General features: G+C 35.4%; 1 protein-coding gene across 5 annotated transcripts in view; it reads right to left on the bottom strand.

The window, feature by feature from the left end:
• The window catches only part of msps (msps cytoskeleton-associated protein 5), a 107,432-nt gene that overhangs the window by 43,960 nt on the left and 38,961 nt on the right, over positions 1–24,511 (bottom strand). For 4 of the 5 annotated variants that reach the window (XM_069824336.1, XM_069824338.1, XM_069824339.1 and 1 more), the window contains exons 12-26: positions 24,036–24,184; positions 22,285–22,506; positions 21,790–21,813; positions 18,382–18,565; positions 17,079–17,276; positions 14,194–14,430; positions 12,016–12,178; positions 9,529–9,698; positions 8,249–8,434; positions 6,369–6,488; positions 5,839–5,991; positions 3,802–4,005; positions 3,455–3,590; positions 3,167–3,360; positions 1,590–1,819 (exon numbers count right to left, since the gene is read on the bottom strand). In XM_069824336.1, coding sequence (XP_069680437.1) covers positions 1,590–1,819; positions 3,167–3,360; positions 3,455–3,590; positions 3,802–4,005; positions 5,839–5,991; positions 6,369–6,488; positions 8,249–8,434; positions 9,529–9,698; positions 12,016–12,178; positions 14,194–14,430; positions 17,079–17,276; positions 18,382–18,565; positions 21,790–21,813; positions 22,285–22,506; positions 24,036–24,184 — 2,570 coding nt within the window. The remainder of the gene's footprint in view (positions 1–1,589; positions 1,820–3,166; positions 3,361–3,454; positions 3,591–3,801; positions 4,006–5,838; positions 5,992–6,368; positions 6,489–8,248; positions 8,435–9,528; positions 9,699–12,015; positions 12,179–14,193; positions 14,431–17,078; positions 17,277–18,381; positions 18,566–21,789; positions 21,814–22,284; positions 22,507–24,035; positions 24,185–24,511) is intronic. The other variant, XM_069824337.1, reaches the window with a different exon arrangement.

Genomic DNA, 24,511 nt, shown 5'->3' with positions numbered 1-24,511 from the left:
CCAGAAATATATGGAAAATGGAGGCAGGTAGTTCCAGTATATCTCTGCGTGACAAGAGTTAAATACTTTTATTTTGAAGTGTTTATTAGTAATAACTTACGAAAGAAACCCTGATACCTGTTCACAGGCGCTACCAGCCTGACCTGCCGTGGACGGACAAGCTGAGTACACAGGTCCAATGCTCACTGTTCACCCAGTACATACGTAAATAAAATTTGGCACTACCTTTATCATCTAACGTAACCTGCAGTCTCTAATTTTTATCATTCATAAGAATGCATTGTTCTGAACTCAGTACTTAATCATTGGAAATGAGCATAGGTGAACAATGTAACATGTTTCAAAAAATGTTAACACTTATATGGGTACTGATTCAGTTTATGTTTGAGAAATCATACACAGGACTTTGGAGATAACATGATTTCATTTCTTCAAAATAAGGTAGGTCATGGTATTTCCATGGTTACAATAAATTTGCTTTCATCCCTATCGTAAAAATGGCTACAGCGATTTCACATTTCTGATAATCCTACTTGTCTGTGGTGTAATAATCATGATGAAGATCTGGAACACATTCTTCTATATTGTCCATCCATAAATCACAAAAGAAGTAAATTAAAATCATTAGTACCAGTTACAGAAGACACAGCCCTGCAGTATATATTGACTACACCCCAACTCTGGCTACTAGCAACAGGCATCTATAATGAACACTGATCAAAATGTCCCTCATTTCTCGTGAAAAACAACTGAATACATTAAGAAGATTGATTTGTAAAAATAGCTACAAGATTCAGTTTAGAGCAACAACGAAAACTTGCAGCATAGATGGAGGTGTTAAAAGTCCCCAAGAATGGAATGAATGCAAAAATATGAAGCCTACTTCAACAGTGATCCACCATCAAGATTAACTATTTACTGCATCTATGACAAGTCAGTCAAAACCAGCTCAGTTGCTGACAATTAAAAAATGAACAGTGGTCGACCACATAAGAGGCTTCCTTACATAGTCCAAACAAATTAACAAGATGATACAGCGCAGAATGTAGTCTCTCCACATCAACTGTAAGGAAAATCTTGAAGAATCTTTGAATACAGCCGTAACTTATACAACAAAGATGGATTAGTAAAGGACCAATGTAATTGCTGGATCTTACTCCCTGTGATTTTTGGCTATGGGATATGCTGAAAGACCTATATATGCAATCAAGCCATGTAATGTTGGAGAGAAAGAGAGAGAGAAGGGGGGGAGAGAGGGGCAGATGGAGGGAGGGAGAGGGGAAGAGAGGGAGGGGGAAGGAGAGAGAAATATATATTCCTGCAACAATTTCACAAGAAATGCGCATCCAAACACTGAACACCACATTGGAAAGCTTCATTGGAAAGCTTCATTATAATAATGAACATGTGTTGAACATGATAGTGAACAAGTGGAGAAATTTTGAATTTAATAAGTATCAAGCACTACTCATTTAAATGTTAACATTTTTTTAGAAACAGATTGTATTTAGTACTTGCTTTCCTTAATATCTGCGCAATAACTTCTATTCATGTCAACCGGCTAAGTGCTAATCTTTAATAGGAAGTACCTCATTGTAGGAGGAGGTGGCGAAGATTCTTCTTGTTCAACAGGTTCCTTCTTGATGGTCCCTTCACTCCCTTGACGTACCATCTTTTGTGGTTGTTGCTGTTGTTGCTGCTGCTGTTGCATCTGTTGTTGCTGTTGCTGCTGCTTGGTCATGGGTGGAGGTCGAGCAACTCTGTTCTTTGCAGCTCGTTTGATGCGTTCTTCTAATAGTGATAAATCTTTATCTGAAATCTATTACAGTAACTAAAATTACAAAGTCTACTTTAAAAATATTAAAAGTAATCATCTTCTAAAATCTCTAATAAAATAAACTAGTGTCAAGAAATTATATACTGTATATACACGAATACTTCACACATATTTTTTTCCAGAATTTAGTGAAGAAAAACTAGGATGCATGCATTATTTCGAATATGGTTGATAATTACGGTGACATCTGATGGAAACAGTATAGAATTATTAATAAATGTTTTACATGGTATTAAATAAAATAAAATAAAATAAATATATTAACAATAATTTAGGGAAACTGAACATCATTTAAAAAAAAACAGGACATTTGGCATCCCGAGCATACTTTTCTCGGGACAGGGACAAGAAGCTGAAAAAGGGGAAATCCCATTCAAAATGGGACGTCTGGCCACCCTATATTAAGGTACGGTCACACGTCACTACTTTTGCAGCACTACTTTTATACTGCAGCTGCAAAAGTTGCGTGTCGTGTTCACACGTAAGCCAAAAGTAGTGCGCTGCACGCTACTTTTCGTGCTGCGCAACCCGAGTGCTGCAAAAGTTGCAACTGGAGGTTGCGAGTCTGTTCACACGCAAGGCGCTACTTTTGCAGCCGCAGTCATGCTGCAGGTTCCCATCTCCGTGTTGACTTCTCAATATACATTTTGTGGTTATGTTCGCATTATTAAGAAACTCATGCGAAAGCTTCCTTATCTATTATTTGCTTTTCTGTCGAATCTAGTATTCAGAAATTGACATTATTTTTACTACAAAGCTTTTAAAAACGCCTATATACTTAAATGATAACCAACAGTATATTCTCGTAATCAATGTTGGCAACCCTCCTGTTTGGAACTACGCTACGGAAAATTAAAAAAATGAATTATATCGTCACCAATTATGCTCAGACTGTGTTGTGTATTTATTAACTGTTACAAATAACTTATTTTCATCACATTTAACATTAAAATATATCCAAACAATAAAAGTATCATTGACACATTTGGGTGGTAACACTGGTTGCAACCGCAGCAAAAGTTTCAACAAAACCGATATCAAAAATGCTGCGGCTGCAACCCTGAGAACCCTGTTCACATGTCGCTACTTTTAAGTTGCGCGCAGCATGGAAAAGTAGTGGGCAGCAGGTTCGGCAGCCGCTACTTTTCAGGTTGCACCGTTGTTCACACGTCACAGTACGAAAGTTGCGCAGTTTTTTGTACTGCAGCGCTGCAAAAGTAGCGACGTGTGATCGTACCTTTAGTTTAGCATTGATAAATGGAAACATCAATCACTGTTCCTTGAACATGCAGAGTAAATTAGTCTTAAGAATATATTAATTTTAATTACCTGTCCAACCATTTTGTAAACCCTATCTCCTTCTATGAAGTATGCTTGCACTACACAGTTCAGTGCTGCATTTCTCACAGAATTGTCTCGGTCCGAGATCTGGCGAGCAACTTCTTTGAGGGCAGCACTGGGATTGGGTTGGCACACCACCACTCCGTAGTTCTCAATCAAAGATCCAAGTTGTTCAAGACACTCTAAAAGCATCAGCATATTACAGTAGATTCGTGTAAAAAAACAAGTTTAAAAAATCTACATATAAAAATTTCATTACTCCAGAAAACTACTCACCTGTACGCTGTCTTGCATTTTTTGATTTCAAACCTTCCATTACATATCCGAAGAGTTTTGTAGCTGGGTAGACACGTTCTATTTGCCTGAATAGAGCTCGGACGCCATTTCTAACAGCATCCTTAGGGTCTCCAATCTGAGTTAAAATACACAGATCTACTATGAATTTGTGAAACACTAAAACCGTCACACTATCACACTAAATATATTTGTCACACTATAATTTTTGGTTATTGACAAATTAATTTCACGGCCATTATAAAAATTTATCAATAGTATACAGAAATTAAACGGGAAAAGTCTGCAGTATACAGAAAAAAAGGCAGCACAAGAAAAAAAAATCTTACCTTCAGGATGAGATATGGAATGAAAGACGAGGCCTCATTGTCGAACATATTGTAATCCTCCTCAATTAGCATAGCAAACACAGTTTGCAAATATTCCAATCCTTTCAGTAAAACTGATGGATTTGTATCGAAGAATCGAAGAGTCATCCACTTCAAAATCAAATCCAAGTTGGCAACTGTGGCATTTCCATTATTAGGCAAGTCCTGGAATTATTAACTTCATTAAAAATCTTCAATACTACTCTACTACTCTAATATTTACTGAACTGAGAATAATTGTGACCAAATATGAAATATATTATCTGAATCTGAGAGTTAGTGCTTGCATATTTTAATGCATAACTCTGAAAAACTCAACTATGCATTAAAACATTACAAGAAATGCATTATTGAACACACAAAGAAGACTACAGTCAAAACATAGATCATGCAAAGAGAATCTTTGTAAGGAAGAGAAGGAAGAAACTTTATTATTATTGTGACAGCTGGGTGTCGATCGTGCGGGAGACGGGCAACGCGGCGGTGGGAGGTTGTGCACGCATCTGGTGCTTGCCAAGAGGGGAAGAAAGCAAACTGCTGCGCGAAGTGAAGGGGGGAGCAGCACCGTGACATTATTCTCGAAACCAAATCGTCTAGTGACGGAAATGACCAGAAATCGAAAGCTCGCGAAGTGTTGTCTAGCAAATAAAAGGAAACCAGCCTTCGAGAGGAGTTTTCAGTTTTTCGTCAGGAAGCCAGCCAGTCTTGTGTAGCAGTGAAGCCAGACTGGAGTTCGACTTGAGTGTGTGTCCGCAACTGTCCGAGGGTCTAGGCGGAAGCAACGCAGTTGGAAGACTTGAGTTCCGAGTGCAGTGGACCGCAGTTGGGGGACCTGAGTTCGAGGTTCAGTGGACTGCCTCCGAAGGTCTGTGGTTCGAGATACTGTGAACTTGAGTGACTGAGCTAGAAGAACTAGCCAAGGCAAACGAACTGTGAACTGAGAACTGACAGTTCTGATTTGTAAATAGGGCTTTGTGAACATTAGTTAAAATTAAAAGTTCATTGTTGTTCTCAATAATCCAAGTAAATTGTCATTGTCGTCTGTGAAGTGCAATAACGAATACTGTGTTACTGTGTGGAGTGGAAATCCCATTGTTGATGGGAGTACAATTAAACTGTGAAAAGTGAAGAGTTATTGTTGTAAGAATAAAACTACATTATTGTTTTGAATTTTAAAAGTTACATTATTTAAATCTTCTTTACTCTTAACTTCACACCATGATTTTAGAATTTTTAGATAGTAGAGAAGAAGTGATAAAAGAATATGGTAACATTTACAAGAACCAGTGAAGTATAAATTTGACATACAAGTAACTAATTTTCTAAAGAAGGCTTAAAATTGTGTTTCAGACTGAAACTTATTGTTCGCATCTCTTAGACAGGAATGACTGAAGTTTGTAAGAACATCCTGTATCATTATTCGCTGTTTGGTGACATCTATCTATTCAGCTACACAACTCCCAGATCCGACAGAGTCCATGCCAAAGCCCTTGAATGCCTCACCACACCCTGAGTGTTCTACAGCTTCCAGAATCCGTGGATGTAATAGAGTAGTGTAATCAAGTCGGCCGCCATTGTTATTCCTTTTCAACATGCTTGGGATAGGAATATTTGAAGTAAAACTCAGATATTAATTTGAAGGGCAAAAACTCCAAAAGAATCTTCATATATTTCAGAACATTGTCAGTCAACATACTAATGTATAAAAACTTCATTTAATAATTTACAGCATAAATATACATTTAAGTGTTCAATACATTCCTTCATTACAGTGTGTAGCCCTTGCATAATTTCCCTGTCTTCAATTTTTTAGAAAAAGGGAGGAAATTACGCAAGTAAATATGATAGTTCACCTTCCATAATTCATTTAACATATTTGTTAAGATTAAATGAAATATTAAATTCTTAGAAATCGTTATTTCTTGCATAGAACAGGAACATTTTAAGTAGTACATTAAACATACAGTACCTATTTGATATTCATAAATATATACTTACTTCACTCAATGCGTCAATGGCCTTGAGATGGAATTTGAAGTCTGAATGAAACATGTTTGCCATAAGAGTCTTATTTACATTTGCAACAGTCATTTGATCTTTCAACAAATCCACAAATTCCTCTCTAGGTGTTGTGAAGTTCCACTTTAACACCTGCAAAACAGCACGTAAATTAGGAATCTGCCTCATACCTACTTTGTCCACTATAAATCTTACAAAATATATCTGAATCTAACCCAGATCCTTTTGACAAGAAGTGTCAGTTCAGTTGTTGTCGGATGTATCTAACTTAATTAGTTAATCACCATCACGCCATTTCTCCATAATTTGTTATGATCTTTATCACTGGTGCAGTAGCAATGAAAATAACTGCACTTTTTCAGCTTACCAGGAGACGACCTCCTTAGGACTCTCTTGATTAATGTCCTATAGAACAAACGACCATGAAAATTCTAGAAACTGGTGCCTAAAAGTACGTTCAAGTGCTACATAATATTAGGAAGAGAAACATAAATCGACTACACATTCACCTTGAGTTTCTGCTCATCGATTGAGCGTTGATTCTTCAAGTTGTTGTTCTGAAGAAGAGGTGATGTGTCAACATCCTCATCCTTTTTGCGTCCAGTTGTCTTAGATGCTCCAACACCTGCCTAAAATGCATGAAACAGAATTTATAACAGATCAAAATATGTTTTTATGTATTTCTTTTATTACAGTGCTAAATGAAGCACTGAGCTCATGACAGGTTAACAAAATGATACATGTCTACACTTGATAATCAATATTATGATATGTATATCAATCACAGATATATAAAATTTATCGAACCAAGATTAATAAAGAGATAACCGATAAACATGTTCTGAGTATATTTAATAAGTGCCTTTAATTTTTGTACACATACACAATGCGCTTTTCGGTTGAAAAAAGGCATTTTACTAATAAACAGCTATTATCCATGACCATAATGAAAAACATGTCTTTACTAAATATTTTTGCGTTTGTAAAGTAGGCTTTTATTCAACATTACTTTATTCCACTAGTGAGATAATGACTTTACCTCACAGTTTGAACTTTATCTCACAGTTCATTAGTATTTTCCTAATACCCGGGTACCACGTATACTTTTCCATTCAACTATTACTCAAGAAGTTAATATATTAGTTACTAGATGTCACCTCTATTTCTTTATTACCATTTCTTAAATATACATACACTCAATCTCCTTCTCTTTTCTCTATCTACTATGTCGCAATTTGTGCATTGCATCCACATCTAATATGTATTTTTTTTTAATTTTGTAATAATTTACCTTTTGGGACGCGATGAGACTTGAATCTGCGAAGTTGGGTTTATAGGATTTTAAAACAACACGCGTTAATCAACTGAGCTAAACAGACACGATGATAAATTACGTTTTAATATTCCTTTTTAGTTTACAGAAGTAAAATGTGAAATTATTTTAATCACATTAGTCTCGTGAATACTTCTAAATAATCCCTGAAACTTCAAAATGACGAAAATACACGTTTAAAATGAAAAAAATATGTATTAAAATTATATAATTAATTATAATTTGTTATTTATCCAACACCTTAGATACCATTCTTCACTAATCATGGCCTCCTACATCATAACCTACCTAGTACACGTATCGATTCTAAAATCCATGCCATTATACGTGATTATATGAGGAGTTATTTTCAACATATTTTCTTTTATAAAACAGAATTTTTCGTTATGGTCATGGATAAAATAACGTATGGTACTTGTGAGGTAAGTTCATCTTTATTGCACGAGTGGAAAGATCTAAGCACGAGGCGTCAGCCGAGAGCTTAAATTACACGAGCACAATAAATAACTATTAAATAGAATTTTTCTCGTGATTTCGCAATCTGATAGAAAATTCGCATTTTTTCTCGCACTTTCAATTCTGCTAGAAAATCATGCTAAATCGTCTTACAGACGAAGAAAAATACTTTCTACCCCACAATTAAAAAATTCGCGGATTTCGCAAAATGCGAAAATTTCAAATCTCTACTTACATGTTGTGAAGGTGGTGAATAATGGTGATTTAAAGTTGTTAGTGGTTTATAATGGTGTCCCCATATTTTACATTAAATCTATCTTCTAAGACTCCAGTTCAGTCAGATCTATCTAATCTGAATTCATTATCATATTCATTCATAGATACAGCTGGCACAAAGTTATTGCTCACAGTTATGCTGGCTTTCTTAGGAAAGATACACATAGCTGAAACCCAAATTTCCCTTAGCAGAACAGTCTTTACTTTATTGCTATTTTGAATGCTGCTACAACTCCTTTTGGTCTATGTACGAGTTCTTTCCATAATTGCTGTACAGTGGACTCTGAGGTTTATCTGGCATTTGCTACAAAATGTTCAACTTACTTTCCCTTTAGAATTCTTTCCAGCTGCTGCTGCTTTGGCACCACCACTCTTCACGACCTTATTCTGCTCCATATCATCATCAGCAGGAAACGCGCCTGCTGCTCCCTTCTTTGAAGCCACGGGCTTCTCTGGCAGATTAGGACGAGCTTTGTCAAGGGCACCTACGACAACAGTACGCGACCCAGTCTGTCGAAAAAAGCATAACACTTGTGAAAATCTTGTTTCAAAGTGAAGAAAGAAATTATTTATAGTTTACAATGTATAAAAAGAGGACAGCAACTTCCAGCATGTGTGTTAATGGCAAGTGAAGTTTCAGTCCGAATATAAAGATTAATGATACGGTATTCAGCATTTCATGTCACAATTTTGCAACAGTTACAGCCTAAATGCCAATTTGATAAAATTGGTATCTTTCACTTCTGAGATTATTGCACATCATTAAAGTGCAATATAACTGCATTACTAACAGCAAAATTTAAAAATCCTTTAAAGCAGGTGCTCCATTAATTGAAAAAGAATTATAGAAAACAATATTTACTATACTGCAATAACATAACTATGGAATTCCTTCTGCATAAGTGAGTGTCCAACTATTACTCTATTAAGTTTCTATATTTATTAATTTAACAAGTTGCTGAAATTGTTACAATATTGGACATGTTGCATACTCTAGGCTAACTTTCAAAATTGTTAACTTAGGCTGAGTTCTTGGCAATAAAACCATTAACTCTCTTGCTCTCCAATATAGGCATTTAGTGCTATTGGGCGAGGCCAGCAGAAAAGTATGCAACACTCACGAGTAAAGTATTTCTATCTTTGTCTTCCACATAGTTCCTACTGTGGTGATGGGATTCCATGTGAATAAAACGCAATTTTAAAGTTATTAGTTTTGTTTATAAGCTTGCAAACCTCTAAATTAATTGATATGAGTTTATATCAACTGGAATTTTAAGATCAGTGACCCTCTTTTAACTACTGCAAGCAACAAGGGAGCCACCAGGCTTAACGTCCCCATCCGACGGATGAATCACTATCAACAGTGACATATGCCTTCTCTTCATATGCACCGCAGAGAGATTTGGTATTTAACCCAGGGATATTAGTGCACAATCTAGTGATTAGAAGTTGTACACCACCATCTCTTCTAGTCTAGAGACAGAAATTTTACATGAAAATTTCTGACCCCGATGTCTATACAGTATTTATATTCATACTTTACAAGGCTTATTTTTGTGTAAAACATAGTAGTGTTACATAAAATACAAATATTTAGAATTTACCTTCAGCTTTTCAGTTGCTTTGGCCATTGTAACGTATCCTAAATGAATCATAAATGGAAGAATAGCCTCCTGGGCATTCTTCCTCACATCCGCATTTCGATCCTCCACATTTGAATACAAGTGTGGCAAACACACCAGTAATTCATCTTTTGGTATGGATTTTGGAGGTACTGCAAATAACCACAAAGTTGCAATTAAGTAAAAATCAGTAGTTTGGTCTTTATAAACACTGTTTCATTAATATGTATATATACTGTATATAATTCACACTTCAAACTTCGCTTATAAATATAAAATTCGAATTTGATGTTTTCCAGTTTAATTCCTAACAGATGAATGTACTTCAAACATTTATAGATTATATGAGGTGTAGCACACAGTTACACAGAACGAGAAAGAGAGATAAAGAGGGGAAGAAAAGAAGAAAAAGGGAGGGAAAGAGACAAAAAGATAGGGAGAAAAAAAGAGGAAGATAGAGAGATAAAAAAGAGGGATGAAGAGAAATAGAGAAAGAAAGAAAAGTGGGAAGGAGAAAAGGAGAAGGAGGGAGAAAGAGAGAAAGAGAAAGGGAGAAAGAGGGAAGGAGAAAAAGAAAGAGGATGGCAAAGAGAAAGAGAGAGGGAGGAAGAACCAAAAGGAGAAAGAGAGAGGGAGAGAAAGAGGAAGAAAAGTGAAAGGGAGAGGGCGAGAGAAAAGAGAAAGAAAGAGAAAGGGAGGAAACAAGAAAAAGAGAAAGGGAGAAAGTGAGAGAAAAAAAGAAAAAGGGAGAGAAAAAAAAGAGGAAAAGGAGAGAGAAAAAAGAGAAAACAGATATAAAAGAAGAGGGAGAGAAAGAGAAAAAAAGAAATTTTCTAATGTCTTTAAATTATTAGTAATGCCGAGAGAGAGAGAGACAGAGAGTAGTCCTCCTGAAACTCAAAATTCAGTGAAAATACTAATTGAAGAGTCCACTGCAAGAATGATGGATGTCACTTTCTTGTCGAAAATGAACCAAGACTGTCAATGCATAGCTTAAAGACATATAGAATGTACATACACAGTTATATGGCATTAACACTGATAGTCATTGTCCAGTAATGATCGGAAAATCACAGTTAAGCTTTGAGCGCTAAGCATTTCAAACTTTCAATTACTTCTCCTACAAAATGCATTCCAAATGACAGCCATCATTCTTGCAGTGGACTCTTCAATTACAATACTGAGCCTTTAATTTAGTTGTAGAAACAGTAGAACCTCGATTACCTGTCTCTCAGTTAATCAATCATCGAATTATCTGACAGTTCTCCTGAGTTTCCTAATTAATCACGAAAACCCAGCTAAAATTCTATCTGCAAGCTTGAATATACAGAATAGCCCTGTGCAAGGGTACTATGTAATGAAACACGGAATTAGCCATGCACTGGACTCCAAAATCGATATTTCAATACTCGAGTTTTGGAAGAAAATGAGCATTTAAGATCTATCTTCTTAATAAACACATGGAACATGATTAAATATGAAAATATTACGCGATCATGAAGGTAACTGTATTCCAACAGAGATAAACTTACAGACGAGTTTCAAGGGTTTGAAGAGAATGACGACAGTGAAGAATGTTAATGCAAGACATTAAAAAGTTGGAGGAAAATAACCAATTCTTCGATGTGGATGAAGAAAACAATCAGTGGCTGGATACAGGCTTGGCACGTCTAGTGTGAGTGACAATGATATTGTGCGGGAAGTAGAGATAGTGCCTGAATCACGTGTTCCACTACAAACAGCATCTGAATCAGGAGGTTTTTGGAGGAAGAAGATGACAGTCATTTTCGGACGTTTTACGTTGGAGAATTAGAATTGAAATCAAAAAAAGTTACCAATAGTACATTTTCAGTAAAAAGGAAGAGACTTCTTCAAAAGAACATAAAAGGAAAGAACAAGCAGAAAGGATTATCCATATTTTTCAATTAACCATTTCCCTCCTCCCTTCATTATGCCAGATACTCGAAGTTCTAGTGTAGTTGGCAACCCCAGCACTCCCAAAAGCATTAATTGTTGTAGCAGTGTATTTCAGAATAACAGTCCATGTCTATCTGGCTGAATATTTACATATTTAATTAACAATATGTCAATAAGTACGTAAATGTCTGAGGCAACTACGTGAAAAAGCACCCTGAAGTATGTAAATAGTCTTCTTATACTGTATATACCCGTAATTTCAAACCCAACAGATTTCTGAACAATCATCACAAACGCATGGTCGACGTGACTGCAACCAAACTACAGTATCTACACTTTTATCCTACCCACTGAACATTTCAAATCACTATCAGTACAAATTAACATAAGCTTATCAGACGATGTGGATAGTTCAAATGGATTGCCACTAGCAATTCTCTTGTAAACATGAAACAGAACATGTAATGTCCGTCAATCTGTTATATACTTTAATGTTACTAAGAACAAAAGAAAAAGAAAACTGAGAAAAATATTTTAAGTTGCATTACTTACAAATAGGAAGCTTCTCTGCAAGCCACGCCCACAGTTCCGCCCTCAGTGTTGGACTACCAGCCTTCAGAGCATCTCCAATCATTTCTCCATCAAAGAACTCTTTAAAACCACAATGTTCACCCCACGTATTCACACAAGATATTGCAGCTGTACGAATCCAGGGCTGAAAGAGTGAAATGAGAGTTAGCTGGGCATTCAATAAAATTTAATTTCTATTTGTTGCTAATGAGGAGTGAAAGTTTGAGGATATCAAAGATCTAGATATGCACGACATTGCTCTTGTGGACAATTTAACACTTTCTGAAATAACAATCTGGAGTTGCAGATTTAATTCAATATTTCCACTGGAGTTGCAGATTTAATTCAATATTTCCAAGAAGTATTTGAAACAGAATTTGTAGATGTACGAACAATGGGTAACTGCTGACCAAACTAATTTAGAAATTTTGCAGTTTTCAGTTGACGAATTTATAGATAAACCTTCGATCAAGATAGAAGCACTTAATTTCGCAAACGTGCTTCGTAAATTTGGTCTGATTCGCAGTTTATTGCAAGTTAAGAAACATTTGAACAAGGTGAAACATCATTTGTTTTCTCCAGATTTTAGGTATACATTTCCCCCCCCCCCCCAAAATTCGTTAAATTCGTGGCTGTTAATTATTCCTATCTCTACTAACTGCATACTGAACTGATACAATTCAATCACTTAATTTTCAAGAAGAATGCAAGAAACCCAGGAACAAGAGAGCCGAGTTTAAATAACAATTTTAAGCATGTTGTGATGGAAAGATTCAGGCAGTCCACATGTCAGCATATACTTATAAAATACCATGTGACCTATCATTCTTGTGCCAACTGTACATAGTACATTAAATTTCACCAATAACAACTACATCAGTAAAGTCCCATTATTTCCTTAATATCCTGTGCACATTTTTGTAGAAAAGGAGGGGAAACATGTCAAAAGTTGGGGAGCATAATTTATTCATTTGTAACTTACAATTAGCAATAAGTGGTTGTAGAAATCAGCGAAAAGAGTACTGAAATTGGGATAGTAGAAAGAATGGTCTAGTGAAGAATTTATAGATTCAAGTTACTACATTATAAATGAAGAGTAGATTTTTATTTTAGTAGGTTATTTAACGATGCTTTATCAACATCTTTGGTTATTTAGTGTCTGAATGAAATGAAGGTGATAATGCCAGTGAAATGAGTCCGTGGTCCAGCACCGAAAGTTACCCAGCATTTGCTCATATTGGCTTGAGGGAAAACTCGGAAAAAACCTCAACCAGGTAACTTGTCCCTACCAGGAATCGAACCCGGGCCATCTGGTTTCACGGTCAGACGTGCTGAGCATTACTCCACAGGTGTGGACTGAAGAGTAGAACAGAATAGATTTAATGAAGGGAGGAAGAGATAGTAAGCTGGATGGCATTAAGAAAGGGAGTAAATTAGGATTAGTTCCTAAACAGTAAGTACGGGAAAAAAAAAAAAAGATAGGATAAGTATAGTTTAAATTTTCGAATTTAACAATAGGCAACTGAAAAAATTATTATGAGAATACTGTAAGAATACAGCAGATTCCACTTAATAGAACATGTTGGGATCATGCATTTTGGTCCAATAATGTGGCTGGTCCTCTTAACCAGAATTAGATAGCCTACATTTATATTGATGTGTACGGTATTTGTCTCTCTAAGCTTGGTCCTAATATGCAGCTCTATTGGACCAAAACGAATGTTCCCGTGGTCCTATTAAGCAGAATTCACTCTATATAGTAAAAATTGTCACTGTATACAAAAATGTGAGGTCGACAATTACATGTAAAGAGTTGTTTGACAAATATATATCACATCATTTGTAACTTAGCTAATTATTTTATCGAAGTTTTAAGTTGCAACACATCCCTGAGTTATAGCAGTTATTTTAATGTAACAGGACACTGTAGCAATGTACTGTGCAGAAAATAGGGTGGAAAGTTTTTTCAATGTCAAGGAATTCATTTCATAAATAAGCACTAAAAATTACAGTGTGCAGATATGTAATTATTATCACTCACTCCCAGAAGAAAAACATTTAATCTATTAAAAATTTCATGTACCACAAGAATTACAACTGCAGCAGTGTAGTAATTTAATGACATTTTGTACGCACTTTTAAATTTTTGTAATGTCTTACCTTGCTATCTCCCATTCCCTGAAGCATTCCCGGAAACAGAGTCCGTACATGAGTCTTGCACTGGACACCCATTGCATTCCCCAGCTGCTGGCAGATGCCTATAGCAGCTGCGGCTATTTTACTGTTACTGTCTACAAGACGCTGTGCCAGCAGAGGGGGCAGTTCACCCAAGTTGCTGGTGATTAGCTTGTTCTCATTCAATATGTTGGCCAGCTTCTGTAAAGTCTCGTTTCGAACCTGTGTTCAAACAAATTAACATTTCTTATTTTATAAATCCAGAAATGCGAGAGCCACCACTACATGTAAGCAGTTGATAAATATACACAAACATTTGACAAACCGACTTTTCTAGGTTACTTATGCTATCTTAAGTATACTTCAACTAAATATCCTTCAAATAGTGAAGTATTCTTACAAATTTCTAGATAACTACAAAAAAATTATATATATATATATATATATATATATATATATATATATATATTTTCCCCTTCTCAATTCTCACGCAAAAATTACAACCGAAATGAGGTCTCTTATTATTTTCCAAATTAAAGCTCTTTCCAATGCTGCTTTGAGTAAAGATGAACAGTAAGTAGATCATTCAAGTCTTTAGCATCTACAGAATTTAAGACGAAGTAAACTTTTCATGAACAAAAACTTTTTTTCACTGTGTGTGTACATGTAATAATTTGGAACTTTAAATCCAGACGTTTGAAATGGGCAGGGCATGTAGCACATATGGGCGAATCCAGAAATGCATATAGAGGGGAAAAAGACCTTTGGGGAGGCCGAGACCAAGACGTAGATGGGAGGATAATATTAAAATGGATTTAAGGGTGGTGGGATATGATGCTACTGGGTTAATCTTGCATAGGATAGGAACTGATGGCAGGCTTATGTGAGCGCGGCAATGAACCTGAGGGTTTCTTAAAAGCCACTTTTAAGTAAGGTGTATGAGTAACATTTGCTGTCTAAATGGCAACAACAGATCCCTATATTTACAAGTTGACACTATGTAATTAACAAATAAAACAATGAACACAATAGTGCTATACTAATTCATAAGTTAACTGAATGTCATCCAGAAATATAACAACCGAAATCTAATCCAAAATTTGTCAATACTCTGGCTTCAAGAAAGACAATTCATTTAGTTCAATAGTTTGCAACAGCTTACATTTGGGGACTTCCACCCATTTTGCGCCTGTTTCCCAATGTTGTTCGTGTCTGTGGCACTCCGTAAGTCATGTGTGTCTCCTGAGTGGTGGTGCTAAATGAACAACAATACTGGCTAAAACCAAACCTCCCGAAACAAAAAGTAAATTCAATTAAAAAGCCCTTCTAAATAACAGTTGCAGAATGGAGGGTACTTGAACAATGGCTGGCAAAAAGAACACATGTTGAAATTATTAAGTCCTAATGCACCATTCATATGATCTGCAGAAAAATTGCATGTCAGATGATATTATGCTCTTGCATGTAACTATTAGTTTAGATTAAATCTATTCATAGGTCTCATATATCTATGCTATAAATCACGTGACTAGGGTTTAAAGACACCTGGATTTAATTGGCCATGTCTGCTTTTTACAGATTTGTCCTGTGTGCAGTCAAGCATTTCAGAAAATTAGAAATTGTCCCATCCTTCTCTCTTAATTCCTAGTGAACCAAAGAGATACACTGTCTGAAGTCCAGGAGCAGAATTATGTTTGTAAAATTTAATTTAAGACATTATTTTGTATGGATTTCCACAAGTATCTACTGGATAACGACCAACATTACTTGCTCAAACAAAGTGGGTCATCAGAAAAGTATATTAATCAGAAAATTAAGCTTATTTATAATCTGCAGAGTTGAAGAGTTTTAATTATTATCGACAGTTTGGATCAATTTTATTGTATTTAAGATTAACAATTTACCTTATACAAATATGTATAAGGTGTTGAAAATAATTCACAACACATCATGTTATGTCCATGTATTTTGTGGAAAATTCATTTTCAGACAAAAATGTCCTGCTTTTCATTTTAATTTTATAACCCTATATGCAATTCCTTGCATACCGATTTCATCGTAACACTGAGTTACGCAATTAAATCTTTTTAAAATGTATAAAATGAAATTTATCATGCTTAAAAATGTATTAGAGTTCTTATAGAAAAACAATGGAAAGCCACTTAAAAAACTGTATTCCTTACCATCAAACTCTTATGGTGACAAGAAAGAAATGTTACTGCAGACTAACCTTCGATGTAAAATTTTGACAGGTTGCAACAGAATGGAATCAGAATCCTATTTTATACAAATACAGAGTTCCTACAGAATTTTCTAACCCCCCTCCCCACGACTTTTCTCAGACTTTTCTTGACAATTTTCATAAAGTTCCCTGACCAAAAATGTTATTTAAACTGTGAAATATTATTATACGTTTTCGATCTCCTCCCCTTCAGCAGACCCTACTCAACCTTTGAACGAAAGCTAAGAAAGTAAATTTTTATCAATAATCCCAAGTAAAAACTTGCTAAAAAAATTTTAGATCCACCAACCATTTACTTCTGTAACTATGCAATTTCCTCGGGGGGGGGGGGGGGGGGGATGTGTATTCATTTGAAACACCTGTCTACTTTGTGTTGTCTTGTCAATTAATTTTTCCTCATGATTGGGAAACGTTTTCATTTCCCTGACTTTCCATGACTTTTTGAGGCTTTCTCTGAACTCCATTACCCTAATTTTTTTCACCGACTTTTCCTGATTTTTCATGATTTTCCCGACTATAGGAACCCTGAAATAATAAAACCAAAAACATTGAAGATATGAAGGCAGACGTAACTCACTTTCCTCATTACTAAAGAATGTTAAGTTCACTATAAGTGAAGCGAGCTTACTTTCCAATTTCTGTCTACTAGTTCAGAAAGAAGGGCTTCTGTAATGTGTGAACTGATATCAACGTGAGGCATCAGATCATGGATGTTCAGTTTATCATTTCCTGGCTGGTCTTCTTCTTCCATGTCTTCGTCCTCTCCTTCTCCATCGACCTTCTTACTCTGTCCTCGAATTGGTATTGGAGGAGCTTCACCAGCATGCTGCAAAAAAATTTTAAAAACTCAACAGAAACATCTCAGCCCTGCAGTATATATTGACTACACCCCACCTCTGGCTACTAGCAACAGGCATCTATAATGAACACCGATCAAAATACCCCTCATTTCTCGTGAAAAACAACAACTGAATAGACTACAGTGAACTATAGTGGACTTTATGTTGTCAGCAAACAGCTGGATACATTAAGAAGATTGATTGATCAGAAACATCTAAAAATTGGGTTTACTTAAGCAACCGTTTGAGTGGGGTCTTGCATATTATGAACTACGAATGTACAATATTAATCATTGCTTGTAGACCAAAGAATATAACCACAGTCTACTATATACAGTCACGAAGCTTGAGTTTTGAGGGTGCTAGAAACAATAGACTGTGACGTTACTATTTTGCATTGCCTGTAATGAGGCGATATTAGCGATCCTAGTGGTGAGCAACTATCTAATGTTTGCATATTTACTACGTATTGAGCTTCGCGACTGTATATAGTAGACTGTGATATAACTCTGATACTCTCTGACACAGACATGGAATCGATATCATTCCTGGACAGAGGTGAAAGAAGGCATCAATTGTTCGTAAAATTCGATATTTTGAGTGCTGGTTTTTAGATTACAATAATAAATTGGGAGTTGCCACTGAATTTAAACACAAACGTTCATTCAGTATTATATTGTTATAGCAAAAAGATTCGTCCTCAACATACAACTATCCACTTTTTTTTTCTTGTATTTTTTTTTGGCAAAAAATGTGGACTCTTACAAGGACTTGCATATTGTTCAATCGGCTTGAATATTGCCTAAAGCAGTCTGTAATTGAACTATTTAGGTGAATATTTTTCTAATTTCCATTCATAAAAAATCATGATCCTCGGTATCCAGCTAAACATTTTCCAGCACATGATTAGGGGGTACTTTGGCTACCACAAGCACACAAATTCTTTTGTATACTCAACCAAAATAAAATATTTTCACAAAAATAATTAAATTATTTTGATTGCAATAATTTTATCAATTTCCTTGTCAGGTTCAACTTTATATACATTCATGTGGCAGCTTCTAACTTAAATTTAATCCATACGTTTATTACCTTCTCAAATTCTGCTTGTATCTGCTGCTGAACTTGAGGTTTCTCATCTTCAAAGAAAACGGATAATTGTGTTCCTATGTACAGATACAGCGTGCCAATTAAGGTAATGGCAGCATTGCGCACTGCAGGGTTTGTGGCAGCCATTGCTTTCTTCACATTGTCCATTATAGGCTTTGCTTGCACACTGTAAAATAATACATTATTAAGAAATAAAAACTTATGCAACGAAATCACAGCTAAGTTCTATTACAGTTTTGCTTTAACCCTAGTCGAAAATTGCTAGACTGAAGTAATGAAAGACCCACCATCTTAAAATACAATACTTTCCATATTCTCTACATCGATACACTGTCAAGCAGCAAATGCACACTCCAATACAAGGCCAACAGCTGAATGCAACACTGCATATCATTGGCAACACATGGAAAATAAAATTGTTGTCACTTTTGCAGTACAATACAAATTTACATGTTGGTACTGTATATATAACACAGCATCCCCATTAAGCTTCGGTCCTCTTGTCCAGTCACTCCTGTTTCCCCTCTCTCCACCTCAAAGACACGCCAGAGGGATGTCAACAGAAACAGTCCCACGACATTCTCTTAACTTGATTCGGATTCAAATTACAGAAACTCCAGTCTTGTAACACAGTTGGGGACCCTGTTCATGTGCAACAGTTTTATAGAGTTTCATCTTCAGTTTTTGAAAATCCCGACCTACTTAGCAAGACTGAGTCAATTTGATAGGAGAGCTATATCATCTAATTTCTGTTCAGTCAAACAGTTGCAGCATTTACTACAGTACAGAATCTTCATATCACAGAAATTCACAGAAAAGATTTTTACACTACATACATTAAATTTATACGAAAATATGAATCTTACACTAGGACAGTGTACAAAAGAAAACAAATGGATTCATTTAACTGTAACTGATCAACAAGGGAAGAGTGATATACATTCACTCAACACTGGCTATTTATATACTAATGTGTAGTTGTACATTGCAACTACTCTCTTCCCAGCTAAAGATTGAAGTAAATGTAAATAAATGCACGTGACATAATAGTTCCTGATTGGCTATTGGACGCACAATGTCTCCAAACTCATGCTTGTCATCTTCTTCCTTACATTAAAATGTATAATATACATGGAATACGAGTGAATTAAACATGCTTATAAGAACAATTTCTTACGAATTAAACAACATGTTTATATTAGTAGTTTCAAACACTGCGTGTTAAATCATTGTAACGTGTATTATGGCAACGCGCATGCATAATAGGCATTAAATTCCTCCCAAGGTGACTTGCAGCTTCACAGAGCACATCAGCACAGCTGGTATAACACAGTGCGAGATTCAGTGTTGTCAAACTCAAATTTCTGTAGAATTAAAAAAATTCTCCACTCTTCAAAGAATAACATTTAATCACGAATCTACAGAAAATGAAAATCCACTATTCCCAGTAGAGAAATAATAAATATTAACCCTCTGTGAGCATTTTACGGGTTAGTTCAATGAATGTGTTGAAATGTCTGCAATATATCAGACGGTGGCTGCCCTGCGTGCTCACTTGCTGAAAATAATGCGCCCTGGTGGCTGCTTTGGTAGCTAGCTTGCGATTGCGGAGTAATACATTTCGGTTTTGTTTACATCTACTTCAATCTTTAGTTGGAAATAGAGTAGAGTCACACAGATGCAGCCATTATATGCATGAGTCACTGCCTGTACTGATATTTTTTATGAAGTGCACTTGCATTGAATATGAAATGTACTGTACAAGCAACATGCTGAAATAATTGTTGGCATAGTTAAAAAACTCTGTAACCTCAAGTCTAGAAGCTAGAAAATTGAAATATTCAGATACAGCTCCATTATATACATACACAAATTACACAGTGAGATGAACAGCAAAATCAGCATTTGTCTTTTATTAAAAGAATTTGAAAATAATATGACACGAGAAAAAAACAGTATAAAACTGTCAAATTCCTTTGCTGAATCTTCACATGCCAGGCACATGCATCATATTAAGACAGAGGTGAGGAAAACGTCCAATCACAGCGATTTGTGATCCAGATGACCTATAATCCACCAGAAAGTAAGGAATATTACTGATCAATTTCAGAAACAAAGAATTATAAATATGTTGTTGTTTTCTAATGCCAGGCATTTGACAATAAAGTCATTTGACCTCTTGCACTCCAATATTCTTCAAAGATATTATCATGGTCAGCCAGTGAAGCACAGATTTTGAGGTGTTCTGAATCCATTTCTTGCTTTGAGTTGCACAATGGGCAGTTAGGGGACTGATATATTCCAATTCTATGCAGGTGTTTGGCCAAACAATCATGGCCTGTTACCAATCTAAATGCAGCTACAGACGATTTTCGTGGTAAATCGGGAATTAACTGTGGATTATGATGCAGAGAGTTCCATTTTTTCCCTTGTGATTGTGTTATCAAATTTTGTTTGTTGAAGTCTAAGTATGTAGATTTAATAAATCTTTTCACAGAGTAATACGTAGATTTAGTAACAGGTCTGTAAGTAGCAGAATTATAAATATTAAATTCAGATTTCCTCTAGTAAATTTTAACACAGCATTAGTAACAGATTGTAACTGTAGTCTAATGCCTAGGATATTGGTTGATCATCATTCTCCTGTATGAATAGAATGCAGAAATACAAAACTGTAAGGTTCTCAGTGGCCAACTCAAATAATGACTGAACAAATTAAGCACCCACCAAGTCTTGTTTCTGTGAGTAGTTCAGTGAACTATTTTGGTTTCACAGATGTGATCACCTACAATTTTATTTATTTAGTTTTTTACCAATTTTGAAATTACAAATAAAAATAACTACCGATTTCAGTATTCTGAATAATGTCAGTCTCAACATCTGCTGAACTGTGGTCAGCATTTCTGACTGCAAAACTAGCAGGCCTGGTTGAGGTTTTTCTCTCAACCCATTAAGAGCAAACATTTGGTAACTTTTGGTGCTGGACCCTGGTTTCATTTCGCTATCATTACCACCAACTTTACCCATCCTGCCTACTTCAACACTCATAATATGTCTCCTATCATATGGGGCTAACAGAATCAGATATAATGGGTGCCCCAACCTCAATAGAATTTATCATCATAATCGCGAAAAAGTGGTCAGAGGTACAAATAGCTAAACGTCACTATGCATAGCATTAGTTATAAAAAATCTGCTGAACCAAATTTTAAATTTATAACTTTCTTAATGTAACTTATTCCTGTTGTCTCAGAGGAAAGTTATCCCCACGCCTGTTTTAACATGACATATTAAACGACTGATTTTCTTATCAAATGCTGCCTTCTTAATCATAGCAGTATGATTATGTAGCAGTATAAACATCATGCAAAATATAGAACATCAATCTACCTCCAAGAATTATCAATCTTCGGACTTGCAAATCACATCAGAAGAAGATGAAATACCCATCAATTTGAAGCACAAAATAGAACAGTAGTTAGCATTAGGCACTGCACAAAATTATTAGAATATAAGTGATTTCACACTGTTAGAAATGTAAAATGGAATTAAATCTTATTTCTGAGTGTTATTTTGTGGAATAAAGTGCTTTTCTCCTCATAATCCTTAATAAAATCGAAACTTTTGCTTTGAATACCGAACATGAACACAAATTACGGTATTAGTATCCGTAAGGAAGACTTTTCAAAGTTTTCAAATGAAATTCAACAGATAACAAAAACTTTCTATATAACTATGGTTTAGTTGTAAGAATGTTAGTAATAAAGATATCATTATTCAACTATTTCTAATTTGAGAGAACAAAGAATTATTCTGTACTATACAAGCGACAATACCATTAGTCATCAGCCATAGTCATTTTTTAACAAGTATGTCAACACCAACCTCTGGAATCCGAACTCCCTGATGGCATTAGAGACCCAAATGAGTGCTTCTTGCTGAACTTTAGGACTCTTCTGAGTGAAGGCGAAGTTCATGACCTCTGTGGCTACCATTTCCAACTTCGTAGCTTCAGCAAGAGATGTCAGTGTTTCTGCTGCCAATGTTCCATTTTTAACATCGCCTAGTTTATCAGCAATATCAGTTATGCAATACTCTAGTGTAATACTGGAAAGAAAATATGCATCATATTTACTCACAGAAATTTTTCCTTAAAGGAAATTTTGTGTGTTCGTCCATGGTAATTAGGTTAAGTTTCGATTTAATATCCATAATCATACATGATTGCGAATGATCTTTTTAAATAATTTCTGCTCACTAAGTCGAGAGATAAAAGTGCTCACTAAGTCGAGAGTTAAAACTGTTATAGGTTTGAGACTCCTCTTTCATACCTATGACAGTTTTAACTCTCTTGACGCACTTAATTCGCAGAAATTCGTGAAAAAAAATCATTCCCGAAAATCAGGTGTCCCTATTGACTGCCCATCACAGCATCCATCATTACAAAACGAAATGTCAGGGTAAGCATTGACTATGTGGGCAGCATGGTGAGGCAACGAGCTATCAGTAGGTACTGTAGCAGTGGGGATGCAATTGCAGTTATGACAATAAGTAAATTTCATCACAGATGCAATTCATCCGACTACAATTTACGAAGTTTCCCCAGTTCATGCACTACCTAGATCATAGTGTATAATATTGGGCAATTAGTACACAAGAAAGGGGCAAAAAATCTCGTAAAAATAATATTACAGGAGATCAGTAAATATTTTCACTAATGGCTAATTAATTCAATTGAGTCCATTTCATTTTAAGTACCTACTACATAAATATGATTTAATGAAAGCCGGAGTACAATTCACTGTAACAGAGTTCAATAGTATCAGTAGGGGGCTGGGATTTCAGTTGTCATGTTTGGAACTTTTTCTATTACATATTTTGCACTGAAACACACGTGTGTAAATACATTAACTAAAGTTGTTATAATATAATTTATAACATAACAAAATGAAAATACAATATTCAGACTTATTCGGCTTTCATTCATTCCTACCCAATGAATGGTCAAGAGTATTAGGCATTCACATTACTGTAAGTTTAATTTGATCAATATGTGAAAGAATTGTCACAAAAAGAAACTGCCATTGCAAACCTCCGACAGTCTGCCCAATGAAGCAAAACAAGAGTACAGCAGGTGGCAGGGCAAGCTGAGATGACATCACAGGACATCGAGTTGATGATCACTGGCCTATCATACATCAGGGTAATGTAAGAGTATCTTCACCTTCCAGGCACTCCAACCTCAGAAGTGAGTTACACACAAGTCACTGCTAGGAGAGATGATCAGAAATGTCGAAAGACAATCTGGTGACATTATGGAGGATAGAGGACCAGTGGCTACAGAGGTAACTGAACAAATTAAGAAAAAATTTACTTTTCATTCCTGCCTTTGCAAGCTTTGCATTCTTAGTAAACAAAAAAGGAGAATCTATGAAGTATTAAGAAATACAAGAGTGTTTCAACAATAAAATGACTTAGATCACAAAAATAGAATGTAACTTGACTTGCAAATATATATAAATAATAATTAGCTACTCTTGACCTCTTTCAGAGGTGAAGAACAGAATATGGTTAAAAGGTTTTAATATGTATCTACATAAAGAAATTACAGTATTATCAGCACACAAAATACCAACCCTGTAAACCTAGCACTTTCAGCTAACAGCTTTACTGCTTCCAGGCGGGCTTTCAGAACTTGAAAGTTGGTATCTTTTAATCCAGGCTTCTTATTTAAGGTTCTGATTAAAACTTGAGTTGGTATTTCACCTTCCATTTCAGCAATAGCCTGAAACAAAGAAGCCTTTATAATACACAAGTTCTGAAAAAATATCAAAACTGGTGTACATGATAATCAGAACCAGAAGTTAAAATTTAAATAATTTCTACATATTCAGTACAGAATATTATACAATAAATTTAAATGTAGAAACATCGTAGCTTAAATAATATTATGAATATAATACAATATAAAAATTACATAACCTATGGGATGAAATGGGTGAAAATTATATTTTTTACATTTTAAGCAAACGGTATTTGTCAAATACAGGGGGGAGAGCCATTAATCCTTCCCATTGAAGGCTTTAAGGAACCAACCTGGACAAATACCCAA

Source organism: Periplaneta americana, chromosome 4 (genome assembly GCF_040183065.1).
Source record: "Periplaneta americana isolate PAMFEO1 chromosome 4, P.americana_PAMFEO1_priV1, whole genome shotgun sequence".
In the NCBI taxonomy this organism is placed as follows: Eukaryota; Metazoa; Arthropoda; class Insecta; order Blattodea; family Blattidae; genus Periplaneta; species Periplaneta americana.
Note: the sequence above shows the minus strand (reverse complement) of the source record. Positions and strands in the feature narration are given on the sequence as shown.